The following is a 14,828-nucleotide window of genomic DNA, read 5'->3' on the forward strand; positions in this document are numbered from 1 at the left end:
GAAGCACTGAATCTCCTCTGGGTGAAGAGCCTGTGGTTAATCAAACACAGGAAGAGGGAATGAAGACACCTGCAGAAATCCTGACAGATATCTCTGTCCACTCACACCTCTGAGTGTCTCTGTCGTTGATACCACCTGTCATATCTTTTCTGAACTCTGCAGGGATTAAACTCCACTAACTCTCTGGAAAGAGGTGTTAGACTACAGTACTTAGAAGCCCTCAACACTTACTCATCATCCAGCACTTCTCTGTAGACATTCTTTGCACAGCACCCTTTTATAGATGGCTTGTGAACAGCATTTGCAACCACTCCAAATTATTCAGTCTTAATAGCAAAAATAACTAAAGACAGTAAGATTAAACCTGGCTGTATTAGCTTGCTGTGTCTCTCCCTCTCTTAGCCAAAGCTTACCAGTATTTGGTATCTATCTTAAACATCTTGTAGCTCTCTTTGCCACACAACTTGTCTTTTCCTTGAAAAAGAATAAACAAAAAAAACAAAAAAAAACAAAAAAAAAAAAAAAAAAAAAAAAAAAAACAAAAAAAAAAAAACCAAAAAAAAACAAAAAAAAAAAAAAAACAAAAAAAACCCCAAGCAATCAATAAAATTATACCTTGTCCTGAGCCCTCTACTTAGTTTTAGAAGTGCCTTGGCTGGGGACAGTAGGCAGTTAACCAGATAATAGCATAGACATAACTGAGAATAATTACTGCAAAGTTTCAGAGCTTCACTGAACAAAAATTCCCATTGGAATGCATCATACTTTCTTGCTTAACACCAAGAACTGACATTAGGCATTTACAAAACAAGTCTATCCAAAGAAAATATATAAAATTACTAAAGACTAAATAATAATCCACCATAAATACTTCTGAATCAGTGTGTTTAGAACAAAGACAGGAGGACAAAGACATTATCTCATGCAAGTGCCCTCCTGAAGGGATTGTGACCAGTTTAAACACTTACCAGATCTTACCCAGAAACTTCCACTTTCCTAGAAAAGATACACAGCTTTCCTAATATTGTGGGAATATGTGTCAAAGGAGAAATGATTTCATTTTACTTTGTTATTAAATAGAAAACAACATTATGGCTCTTCTCTGTCAACTGCAAATTACCAACAGGTAATTAATTCCTAATAATGCATTGCCATGCATTTCAAACAAATTCACAGAGCACAAAGCACCAAAAATCTCTTAAGAAGTCCAAGCAGTACAGATATGTCACGGTCTCCAGTGGAGTAGAACACTGGCAAACAGAATCAGTGCTGTTTCACTTGCTCAGTGCAAAGCATTTGAATAACAGCCTTAAACTGAACCAAGATAAGGGGGAAGGGGAGTAAATTCCTAAAACACTGCAGTATAAACCTTAGTATGCAAAGAATGTTGAAGATTACATCCTACAGAAGGAAGCTAAAGTGACAAATCATCTGTTCAAGCTTCTTGCAATAACCACATAACTAAAAATCACCATCAGTTAAGGATGGAACAAGTGCCAGTAGTGCCAAATACAATGACAGGTCTTAATCTCACATTGAAAAATATCAGAGATGACAAATTTGCCTTCAGAAATTCAAACAGAAATTATATGCATTTGAAAATAAAATGTACTTGTTCAAATAGACTGAGCAAGAGAGGGAGGAAATAAGTTTTTTGAATATCCAAACTAAACTTAGACTTTGCAGAACAATATTATCTTCCTGGAGGAGTGGAGAGGTTATTTGTTTTTGTGGAGACAGGGTTTTTTTGTTTGTTTGGGTTTTTTTTTTTGTTTTTTTTTTTTTTTACTTTCCAGACAAAAAAGCTTCATATGCAGATTACAAGAATGTATTACCTTGAGCTATTAAAATTTAAAAGTTTTTCAGTTTCACCAATCAAGGTTCCTTACAAAAGCCAAACACTCCAACCTCTTCCCTAAGAACACAGGAGGTTTTCTTCAGATTGCATTATGGAACACTGACTTCTTGCTCAAAACTTATTTGAACAATGATTTTTTTCTAATCCACATAAAAGTTTACTATTTTTATACAGTCGTTCTCTCCATCTCATGATCCTGTATTATCAACAATTTTTTTAAAAAGCAACCCCTCCCCAAACTCCCACAGGTTTCCAAAGCCCTTAGTCCACATTCAATTGAAAGTTTTACTGTTACAAATTAAAGGTCACAGACAAAATGCAAAGTTTGTTTCTTGAAGAATATCTACAGGAATTAGTGCCCTTCTCCTTTTGTCTGCATGTGCACAAAGTACAAATGAGTCCAGGGAACTTCAACACAGATAACAAAGCAGATACATTCCAGAACACTGATAGGCAACATGCAGACACAGAACACAGACATGGGGTAAGGACTGCCGAGTTACCAACTGAAATCAGCACAGCAGGAAAAGCTGCTTTTTGCCAGAAGTTACATTTGAATGCAGTTTTAATAATTCAAGACAAAGTACAAAGATCAGGATAAAATGAAAGCTACGACACAAGAGGAACAGCCTCTATGACCTTCATAAACCAGGGTAGTGCTGAGATACAGTGCACAAGACACCCCTCACACTCCTTAAGTGCTCAGTTAAGTCAGGCTCCAACAAATTATTTCCTTTTTCCTCTTGATATGCCAAGACACGGCACAGAAAAACTCTTCAGTTTAGTTAGCTTTGGCTAACTATCCATAACTTCCCTCTTTCAGGCTCTCAGATGCTGAGCTGCCAGACAGTATGCATGTGGATGGTGTTATATGACCTGCAGATCCTGCCCAGGCCTTTCTGGGAAAAACAAGACAGAAACTGAAGCCCACACTAATCAGATGGAAGCAGAGGAATCCTGGTGGTGAAGGTACAGTTCAAGCTGATGGTGAATCAAAGACTCAACAACTACAAAGCCTGAAAAGTCAATATTTACATGACCTTCACTACAACAACAGGAACAACAGGAGAGGGGGAAATAAAAAGTGAAAGAATGAATCATAGAGCCCAAACTTTATTTAAGAAGTACTTCAGTTTAGATACGAAGAGAGCAATGAAGAATGACCCTATCTTAACAATCATGATGAATCCATCCTGTGACCATCATCCTGAAAACAAGCCTTTCCCACTATGCATTTCCCAGGCTTTGAGAAGGGGATTTGGGTTGATCCCAACCACCAGAAAGCAAGCCAAGCTGTGCTTTCAAAGTGCTACCTCCAACAATTTTTGAGAAGCATGAGTCCTTTCCTGCTATTTACAGCAAAAATTTGAAATTCGTAATTCAGAACATTCCATGGCCAAGTCCAAAATTTTAAGGGCATGACAATAAACCTGGAGCACACGTGCCTACTGCAGCAAGAGACGTGTCTGCGAAAGTTTGCTCCCGTATGATCAGAACCGAACTAGAAATGCTGAACCAAGCAGAATGTTCTGCTGATTCTTTTCTACAAAGAAAGATGTTCTTTAGGAGTTAAAAGTGTTTCCGGTTAATAACTTATCCACCAAGTCCATGACCTCAAAAGATCTTCATGGACACAGTACGTAAAAAAAAACTGGATCTAAGCATATGAAAAATAATTGTTTCTCTTGAATCACTCCCCTTTGGACTTCTACCTACTGCATTTTGCCAAAAGACCTCTTTAAATAAGAGCATTTTCATAGCTGTATTATTGTCCTCTCCAGAAAAGAAAAATGGAAAGATGCAACCACTTTCCTCTCACTGTGAAGACTGATACTCGCTTTTCTTGCATTCTTATAGGATCAAACCTAGAATATATATTTTTTTAAAAACACACATTTATGTTGAAAAATGCTGCACAGATGAGGTGACTCATTGCAGACCTAGAGTGGTGCATTGTTCCATCAAAATTCTTTACCTTGTGCTTATATAAGGCCTCCCACAGACATCTGCAGTCACTGGAGATTGAGAGAAGGAAACGTGACAAAATGAAGAATATGGGCAGCAACCATTGTCTCCCTTTATGAACCTTTATGTTTGTTGGACAGTATCCAGCTGTCTCCTGTGTGCTACTGGTGGTGTCCAGTTCCTTTCAGGAGCTGCAATCTTCACAGGAGTAGCCTAAAAATAACCTGAAAGATACTTAATGCAGATATTATGAAATTTTGGTATGTTCATGGTTGAACACAAAGCATGTGCTTTTGGCTCTGCTCATACTTCAGGTTTTCTCGAGCAAACCTGTTCCCTGCAGTAAAGCACAGACTGCCCACAAAGCAACACTGACTCACTAGCGAAGGTCAAGTTCTTGGTGTCTGGTGTGATTCCAAATATCCCACATCCAAGAAGTACAAACTGACTCCATCCACTCATTTGTTCAGCTCAATTCTCCTGCTGCTCATGGTTTTCTGCTAGGCTGAGACTGACAGACCTGCTATGGTAACTTGAACTAGAAACAACTAGGATTCTTGATACTACCAAAATACCACTTCAAGTAAAGCAAGAGGATCAGGCAGGTAAAATGAAGAGACATAACTGGGAGAAATTAAAAAAAAGGCAATTAACTGAAAAAGGGTAAATTCAGGTTTTTTTTCACTATGAAGCAACATCTGGAAAAAACCCCACCTTTCACTTGATGGTACAGGTGATTTTGTAAATGAATTTTAGTTAATTTTCCTTATTCTTTCTGTGTTCTATTAACTGAGAAAAAAAACCCTCATAATCCCCATCCTGAAGAGACCATACCTCCTTACACAATTCAGCCACAGACTATCAGGTAGCCAAATGGACTGTATGCTTTACTACCTTACAGTGACTTGTAGAGGTTTTGTGCTGGGCATTGTGAATCCAAGCTATCAACTGCCTTACTGCAGTGAGAAAAGCAAGGCTTTTAAGACAAAGTTAATGTAACCATTAATGATTTCACATTAATGTCATCATTAATGATTCCACTGAAGGTTTAAACTCAGATATTAAAAATATATTAAAATAGCAAAATACATATGTATTTATTTCTGCTCTTCTACTTTCTCAATTCAACTCAAAAATTTGTCTTTGCAAAGGAGTACACATTTATCTTCACTACTATGAACTTCAATGGATTATTTTCATACTTTCAGAAACTGAATACAAAACCAATCCAAAACAAAAACCAAGTCTTATCCTTCCTGTCTTCCTTTTAATTGAAAAATCTTACATATTTTTCCCAAATGAAATAATTTATTTCTCTTTTTTACCTTAGAAAGAGTGCATTTCCCCATGTGGTTTTTTTTGTGAAAGATTAAACAGATGAGGTTAACTGGCTCCTTCGGGGTAAGAGGGGAGCTTTCCTTAAAAGCTTCCAAAAACACTCAAACTCAAAATCTGCTAGCCATAATGAAATAAAGTTGCTCTTTCACATCTAATTATTTTTACTATTATTAAAAAAGTAGGAAGCCTGATCTGTTGAAAACCTTGTTTAAAAATCCAGTGCTAAGTAGGCATATTCTTGAGTTTCAAATCAAAGTGGAACAGGAGCAAAATGTAAAAGCTTTTAAAATGTATCCTCTCCCACTTCATAGTAAACATACCTTTTTTCTTTAAGAGGGATATTTCACATATCAAGTCTCAGACCTAAAATAATTCTCCTTTACAGTATTTCACTTCTAAAAGGTCAATATTCTTTTTTAAAAAAAGAATTTGATAAAATAAATAGGTGGTTTGAAAAAGCATGAAGCACTGAAATACTGAGGAGTGGAGAACAGCCCTGATTTTGAAGGCCACATTCTATTCCTTGTACATTGTGATCCAGTGTCTCTCCAGAGTGAACTAATTCTCAGACTGATATGTGCTAAGATTGAACTCTGCTGCCTCTTGCATATGAGATGTCCACATTTCTGCCCACTGCATTTCTAGGTGGTCTGAACTTCAGCACTCCTTCCTTTCCCTCTGTGGCTTTTTATTAGCAGATATTCAAACACCACTTGAAAACCTGTAAGGAAAAGTTGTGTCGCTCCAATAAAAACATACAAATAAATATTCACATATTTTACTGATCTAACACAAAATGTTCTCTAAAAAGAGAAGGAATCAAAATAGTGTCAGGTAACAGGATTACCTAAGGATGCATTAAATCTTTTTCCACAAAATAATTAAGTCTCTTCATTAAAACCAGACAGTATTTCAGTTCTACAAAATAAGCCCGATAGATATGTTCTTTTACTTCCAGTAGAAATTTAATTAGGACAGATAAAAGATTTTTGATATTTTTTTGTTGCAGCAATAGCAACCCATTTCAAGCAAAGAATTAAAATTAAGATTTTATTTCTGGTCACTTACATGACTCAAATACCAATTAAAATTTGATTAATCCTTAAGCTTCATAAATGCAATTTTTTAAAATCTTTATTTTCTCTACTTACATCAATTTTTAGAACTTTTGCTTAGAGGGTGTATTATATTTATACTGAAAATATTTTAATTTTTTTACTTCAATTTTTTTTCTAGGAATAGAAGGAAGGTGCCATTATTGTTTTGCTTCAGAAGCCAGTCCCTACCATTAGAAAAGACTTGGCATGGCCATTCACATGCACACTAAAGTGCTCAGGTGCAGTATCAAACAGACCAGGGAAGAATATACAAAACACCATTGTATATAATACTGTGACAGTTTTTCAATATATTCACATACAGTAATCTCTGAGTACCTGAAAGGAAACTGGCCACAGATCCTAAAGAACCTTGTCTAAAAAATTGAGTAACCTATCAATATACTGTATCTCTTCTAAAAATACCCGTATTTTACAATAATATACAAGGTATCTGCTTGCAAACACAGAAGTAGCCATAAATAAAACTTTATTCTTTCTTTTCATTTACAAGCTACCAAGTACCATGTATTTACACAGCACTGGACACTTAAAGTAGTTGCAGTCACAAAATGATCCAGACAGCTGTTGATAAAGTAAAGGATGTTAAGATAAAAGCAAAGTAATACTGTAACAGATAAATGGCAAAAAAGCAGTTTTGCCATAATGATCAGACTTGCATGTTGCATCAATTCTGGTTGAAACGACTGAGCGCCATGCGATTCTCAGCTTTAATCGTTTGCAGTCTGGCTAAAGTTTGTACAGTCATGTCTCTTTTGCAGTTATTAAAATAAAAAAGTTAAAAACTATAGCAGCAACAAGCAAACCCTGTGACAGGAAGGCAAGGTTTAAGAACTAAAGAAGTTTATACAATGTGCTTAGGAAGGTCTGCAGAATTTATCTTCCATCGGCTGGAGTTCGACTGAGTGACAACATGATTCGGGCGTATCTTTCACACAGTTCATGTGTGGAGTAGGAGGGCAACTTTGGCGGGTCATTGAAACCTTTAATCTCTGTAGAACAATCTAGCAGTTTTGGCAGGAAATCTGTCAGTTTTTCTTGCAAGTTGGCTGCAAATCAAACCAGAAAAACAAATATAAGCATTTATGTCCACATGTAGAATTGTCCTTTTTCTGCCCAATGCTGACTTTTTTTTAAATTAGTGGGTAGAAGAGGAGGAGCTTCACTTGGAATAATTCAGATTCTTTAGACCTACCAAGCAATAACTAGGACATACAAATTCCTAGTAAGGTGCTGATATAAATTCCCCTTTAGATAGTCTAACAACACAAATGTTTTCCCATTCAAAAAGCATGTTTCCTTTACAGCCTGATACCCCAGTGCAACATATGGAAAAATCTTTTATTTAAATGTGTACAGAATTATTTAAAAGTCAGGGTAGCTCAAAAAACATTACCAAGGCACAAAAGATACAGGGTTAATTCCAGATATTGAAAACATCATACTTATGAAAAAGATGCACAAGGGCCTTTTACGTTAATAATAAATGACTTACGTTCCATTTCTTGTCCAAGATAGGAACACCAACGGTTCCTCATATCTTCCACAGCAACAATATCTTTCTCTTCCATTTCATCCACCAGTAGTAATGGCAAACATGGGACAATAAGCTCGTTCATTATGATCAGGCCATTATTTACTTCCTGATCGTCTCCCGATTCAAACAGTGCTGCAGCATGTTCGTTTAGTTTCTTCAGAAACCATCACAAAAAAGGAAAGCCTTTAAGTACACAGCATTTCACAGTATACCATGCATCATTATCAGTTGGTTTTAAAGTACGGTCTTCCTACAGAATTACCTGGCAGTTTGTAATAGCCACAGCTGTATTTTAACATTTTCTCCATGATGCATATGCTGTACTAATCCACTTGAACTTGTACTGTTCCTCAAGCCACTTCATTTCATACCTGCCAACTCCAATTTTGCAGCTGTTTTGTTAAGACTGAAATTCTATCACCTGCTTTTATTTTTTCACTATTGTTAAAAGTGACATAAACAAGGAAAAAATCCCTTTTTTCAGGCAAGGCATCATTGCTGATGCCTTTGCCAATATTTGTCTCCTCATCAAACCATGGCAGCAAGGTGAGTCTGCTCACCAATGCAGTCAATTACTGCTTCCACCTAGCCCAGACATGACAACAGTGAGCCCACTATAATTGTAAAGAAAATGATTGGCTAGTCACAAAATATGGGGGGGGGGGGGGGGGGAAGATGTTTTATTTTTTTACTTTTGCTTTTTTTCCTCTTACAGCCTCAGTATTAAATTACTAATGCAGGGAGGTTTGAGGTTTGTTGTACATGATGGCAACACTTATTGTTAAACTATTAATTAATTTTATTAGAGCTACGCAGCAAACTCAACATTTTGAGACACACAGTTCCCCCTTCACTTACTAGCAAACACTCTCGTCTGTAGTGAGATATCAGCTCTTCGTCGTGCCCTCTGTATGGGCCTTTGGACAAGAGTTCTTTGTTATTCTGGTAAGCATAGATAAGGTAGAGCAAGGCTTCCATGTAACTGAAGTGAAGAAACAAAAGCATTAGGTGCAACATCCACATACCACCTGCTTCAAGAGAACTACTCTGTTCCTCCAAGGACAGGTAACTTCACTTGCTGGATGGCAAGTCCAGCCTTTCCCACCAATTTCTTAATTTTTTTTTTTTTTTTTTTTAACCATACAATTTTGTCTTTTACACACACTAGAACAAAATATTTTATTATTAGATTAGACCATTACACATGACGGCTGATCCAAAGCTCACTGAAACCAATGGGTATCATTTCACTCACTTCAAAAACAACTTTAGATTGGCCTTCAGTACCCATGAAAACTTAATTTTTCCTGACTGCATTTATGTCACATTGGGTTTGAGTTTCCATTGCCATGAATATCTTGATAGCATTCTACACTTCAGCAAATAAGATTTAAAGCTGTCAACTTATTTCTAGAACAAAAACTGTGAATTTTAAGCTTCACTATACTAATTGAAAGTTCTTCCAAGTTACTTGAAATCTAATATGATGGAAGAAGCCATCACAGCATTTCAACAGAAGTGCTGTCAGACTGTTGATATTTCTGTCTTTAATCAGAATGCAAAAGATAAATGCAAGGCTAATTGGTAGAGAAGGAGTAAGAGAGCACCCAAGAACCTATCAGCTAGTAATTGACAGAGATCCCTTCATGCACAGATGAACACTCTCATACTGCTGCATGTCATCTCCTACAAACACCTGAAATGGTTAATTCTCTGATTTACAATGACCCAGTTATGACAGACAAGCACTGAAAGCAGTTACGGTAGCTACCCTAAAAACAGGCAGTTTGATATCTCATTTTTACTCAAATAATTAAAAAAAAAAAAAAATCGAGGAAGAGAAATTTCCTAAGGGAGCAGTTAAAGGAACATGAAATTGTGCACTGCCTCCTGATGAGAGTATGAGCTCATGTGTCAAGTTGAAACTACAAAAATCAAACTACCAAGCTACTGAAAAAGGCCAAAAATTATCTGCACACGCAGAGCATATCTGAATACAAGTCCAGAGTTTTCCTAAGTAAATAACTCAAGATGTAAGCTAATACCTCCCAATGAGATAATACAAAAATAAGGGTAAAGGCTACTGGAAGTCAATTTTTCCTAGCCATGAAAACTCTTCATACCACTGGTCACCAATAAAACTGACCAGACAGCTGGAAATTTAATGTAGGAGGAAAGGGGAAGAAAAGATGATTACAAGAACTGAAACTGCTGGTTATAAAGCCAGAGGAGGAGGATCTTCTCCTTCTGTTCCTAGTTCAGTTATTTGTGAAACTGCAGGTTGAAGCTACAGTGTGTCAACAGCTCTGTTGATGCAAATTAAAACTCATTGGTGGTAGTGGCCTTATTTCCAGTCACCCTCTTCTTGTTCCTTCCCTCACCTATGTGTGACCCTTTCCTGACACAACTGTGGTACCATTTAACACCAAGGTAAATTATTTTAGATTATCATGACTGTATATCCAAGATCAGACTCCTTATATATCTTGGGCCTGAGCAATGGGACTACAGTAAAATTAGCAAACAGATCCATAGAATCATAGGGTGGCCTCGGTTGAAGGTCATTTGGTTCCAACCCCTGTGCCATGGGCAGGGGGACACCTTCCACTAGACTAGGTTGCACAAAACCCCATCCAACCTTGTCTTGAATTCTTCCAGCAGAAGATGGGGCAGCCACAGCTTCTCTGGGCATCCTGTTCCAGTGCCTCACCACCCTGCAGAATTTGATTTTCTTCCTGATAACCAATCCAAACCTCCTCTCTGTCAGTTTGAAGCCATTCTCCCTTGTCCTGTCACTCCACACTCTTGTAAAATGCCTCTCTCCATCTTTCTTGTAGGCTCCTTTCAGATACTCAACGGTTGCTTTCAGGTTTCCATGCAACCTTCTCTTCCTTCAGGCTGAACAGCCCCAACTTTCTCATCCTGTCTTGACTGGGCAAGTGCTCCATCCCTCTGATCACCTTGGTGCCTCCTCTGGCCTGGCTCCAGCAGCTCCCTGTCCTTCCTGTGCTGGGAGCCCAGAGCTGGATGCAGCCCTGCAGGTGGGGTCTCAGCAGAGCGGGGCAGAGGGGCAGAATCCCCTCCCTGCCCTGCTGCCCATGGGGCTCTGGATGAGCCCAGGACACAGCTGGCTTTCTGCCTTCTCACAGCTAAACTGCACATAAGTTCCAGAGTCTGCAGCCTAAGCCTAAAATCACTGAAGCTGCTCACAAAAAAATCTGGTGCTCACTACTTTGAGGCATTGTAAAAGACACAGAAAGCACAGAATGGCAAAGTTTTAGCACTGCTTTGAAAAAGGCATTTCAGTTAAAACTGAAAAGCTACTGTACTACCTTTCCAAGAAACTTAAAAGGCAACTGGTAAAGCATGCATTTTGTTCACTTTTAAGTTGCTACCACAAGAGTGAGCTGCAGGCAAAACTCCTACCAAGGCTCGTTAGCTGTCTGGATTCATCTCAGCCAGAGCAGGTTACTACTCCTCACTACAGTCAGAGGAGATCTGCCTGAAAGACCCCTTAATTCTCCACCTGCAGTGAAAAGTGGGCCTTGTCACCTACCATCAGGGATGACAAGTGACCACTGAAAGTAGGCATGAAAAAGATAGACCAAATTAAAAGAACTTTAATTCTGATTTTTGTGTTTGTTCAACACATTACAATTAAAGAAATAAATACTGCTTGAATAAAGGTCGACTTTTGTGTCCATCAAGACATCGAGTGCTGCTAGGTTATCACTTAGTGTTACTGAAGCTAAGAAAAGTTTGTCAACAGAGAGGTGGGTTTGCAGGGGGAAAAAAGCATCAAAACAGTCCTACTAATGAAGATCATATTTCTATTATGAAAGTCTGTCCTTTCATGAATATTTTTGAAGTTATGTTTTTACGATTTTAGTGTTAAATGAACTGACAGGGATCAGCAGTTTAGTCTTCTTTCCACTGTTCTCTCAAGTGTGCAAGGTGGGAACCTCAGTAAATCTCTTTGGGAACCTGAAGATGAAACACAGGTATGTATTTGCACAAGATGCCTTTGGAGCAGGTCACTGGATAGCCAGATCTCACTCATCCACTAACTATCCTTTAGTCCTACTATCTATGTATCAGAAACTTTGTGAAGCGCTTCTGAAATTGTACCTTTTATTTCTGACCCATATTAAAGTGTAAGTATTATCACATTGGTGATAACAGGCTTGTTTTCTAAATTATGAAGGTGCTTTCTAACAAACACCTCACCCTAATTCTGCAAGTTATTGTACATAGTGGAGAACTTCATTTAGCACATAGCAGAAACCTGTACTTCCCTCTCTCCTCCATGGCATAACCAGATATGTTATGGCAAGAAGGAATTTATTCAAAACACTTTATTGTTTATTGAAATTAATTGTTTATTGAAAACAATTGAAGGTGCCACTCTGGAGTCCCAGTGCTGAAGAACTTGAAGATGTTTCACCCTTGCCTATAATCTTAGAGAATGCATGAAGGGGGTCCTATAAACCACACCAATGCCTGTGACATTTTTGCCTCTTTAAGGAATTAAGCAACACCAGGCTTCAAATAAGCCAGGCAATCTTCTGACTAACCTCTGTACACAAACTGTTTAAGACTAGTAGTGTAACATATTTCAGTTTAGATAATTAGTAAATGTACTGTTTATTACATGGTGGTAACCCAAAACTAACCCAAGACTCTGGGCTCATTGTGTTAGCCAGTATAAAAAGATGTATCGTCACAAAGGCAAGGCTGTGTCTTTTGCAATCAATTTTCCTGTATTGTTTGGGACCTTTCTTTTTTGGGAAGATATAAGATGACAAATATGGAGCAATTTACTACTCAACAAAGAGACAAAGAATTAAATTTGACTCCTGCTATAAATTTCCCTACCTATTGTTTTATATATGAAAAATCAATGATTGACTACATTTATACTGTAATTACCATTCTTGTTGCATGTGTAGATCAGAATAAATATGAGCTGTTTTGAATCAAGTACATAAATGCCACCCATTTTATACAGCCACAATTTCTGACTTGGTTCAAAAAGAGAAGGGAATGAATCACCATAGAGTTCAGGACAATCAGCTACAACTATGACAGCTATGCATGACAGCTTTTCTCAAATATGTTCTGTTTTCCTGACCTTTAAAGCCCACCAAAGTTGGAGTTTTGGCTCAGACTAGTGCAGAAGGTAAAACTGCTTCAGTGGGAAGACTCAGCCAAAAAGCAGGAAAGACACAGACTTGACTAATTGTGTCTGCTGATGAAAGCAGATAAATGTATGTGCACAGGTGGTGCCAGAGAAGGAGATTTTTACCCAGAGCACTTAAGAATAGAAGGGAAGGAAGAAGAGGGGTAGGTGTGGAGAGTGCTCTGAAAAGAACCCATGGCTTGATAAGAGATTGGAAATGGAAATTAAGAATAGGAAGATGCAAGACTGAAGACATTAGCAGACTGAATAAATGCTTATCTGAAATGAAGAATACATTAAACATTTCTTAATTTAGAAAACAGCTTTACTTATCAATATTACATTTTGCCTTCACATCGTTCTACTACATTTGAGTTCTATACTACCACTTACCTCTTTTTTTGGAAAAACTCCAATCCTACCATGAGAAACATGGTTGTTTCCCTGAAATGTCTATAGTCTTGATGCCATCTCTGCATGTAAGAAAGGGTAAATAGAACTTCATCCACAAAAATGAAATATAATTAATTTTTTTAAACACAAACCCCCCTCCAGTTAAATTTAGTGTCCAACAGTTACAGTAAGTACTAAGGATGCCAATAGGCTTGCATATGAGGAAAGTCCACCAGAATCCACCCTCCCTCAATAAAAAGAAAATTCTTAAATGTCTTAAACATGAGATTGTTCTTACAGAACCTATTACCATTTGAAAGGAACACAAACCATCTCTGGAGAACCACAGGTAAAATTATACAAGATCTTGGTTTTTCTTCCCTGCATTACTCAGGAAGTGCTGGAAAGCTTTTTCATATGCCAGATATTAAGCTTAATTTTCAATACAAGAATGACATAGAAAAAGCCTGAACACTTTACATGGGAAGTGCTAAAAAAACCAAAATGCAACTCTGATGAGATGCTGGTGCTGAAGCAGAACATTTATTTTACTGCATCACGATTTATATCAAGTGACTCCTGGTTCACTTTACAGGTAAATGCTCCAGGTGAGAAAGAGGGTTTCTCCCTCCCTCTGAGAAAGGTGAGAAAGAACCCTTTCTCTGCAGAGGGTTAAGTGCTGACTTTCAATTGAGCATTAAAGATAAAACAGGGGATAGCACACGATAAGACACAGCTACTAGCAGATTCAACAGAAAGAGCTTGAGAAAGCATCCATAAAATGGCAACTTGCTATACCAGACTGACACAATCTATGAAGAAACCCCAAACTACCTATTGCAGGAGCTAAAAAGGGGGTACTTTTCTGCAGAGGAACAGAAGATATCCCCATTCCTCACTCTTAGAGCTAAGTCCAGAATTATTTGTTCTCTCTGTGCAGCATCATTCAGAAAATGGTAAAACGCTGAGCCCTGCACAGCCAAGAAAATATAATTAAAATGCCACTCTGAGGGTCCCTTCCCTATCAGTGACTAGGGAGGCACACTGTAATGAAGTGTCCTAAACCTGGTAATGAGAAGTGAAAATTAAAATATTTTTCATTGGATTTGTGAGGGAAAGATTACTTCCATTACCCTCCTGATCAAGTTGTTTGGACCTACCAACACAACAAGGAAGTACAGGTGGTGAACTGGAATCTGCCCAGGACATAAATATCCACTGTTATGAGGTCTTAGTGAACAATATTACTCAGACTTGAAACTGATGCTGGAAAATCAGCTACAGGCTTAGCTTTAAATGTGAGATTAATTATTTTAGCAACTATTAGTCACGATTATTTAATGTCCAAGTTTTTCTAAACAACACAGGAGGAAGAATTAAATGCATAAGCTGGTTATGCATGGTCTCAGCAAAGAAAAGAATCTGCTGCTCATAAGAAAA

General features: G+C 37.7%; 1 protein-coding gene across 3 annotated transcripts in view; it reads right to left on the reverse strand.

Annotated features, from left to right (window-relative positions):
- Positions 1-6,731: 6,731 nt before the first annotated feature.
- The window catches only part of USP25 (ubiquitin specific peptidase 25), an 88,130-nt gene continuing 80,033 nt past the window's right edge, over positions 6,732-14,828 (reverse strand). For all 3 annotated transcript variants that reach the window (XM_053969097.1, XM_053969113.1, XM_053969105.1), the window contains 4 exons: positions 13,389-13,468; positions 8,675-8,798; positions 7,775-7,970; positions 6,732-7,328 (listed from right to left, as the gene is read on the reverse strand). In XM_053969097.1, the coding sequence (XP_053825072.1) occupies positions 7,156-7,328; positions 7,775-7,970; positions 8,675-8,798; positions 13,389-13,468 (573 nt within the window). In that variant the 3' untranslated portion in view covers positions 6,732-7,155. The remainder of the gene's footprint in view (positions 7,329-7,774; positions 7,971-8,674; positions 8,799-13,388; positions 13,469-14,828) is intronic.

Source organism: Vidua chalybeata, chromosome 2 (genome assembly GCF_026979565.1).
Source record: "Vidua chalybeata isolate OUT-0048 chromosome 2, bVidCha1 merged haplotype, whole genome shotgun sequence".
Lineage (NCBI taxonomy): Eukaryota > Metazoa > Chordata > Aves > Passeriformes > Viduidae > Vidua > Vidua chalybeata.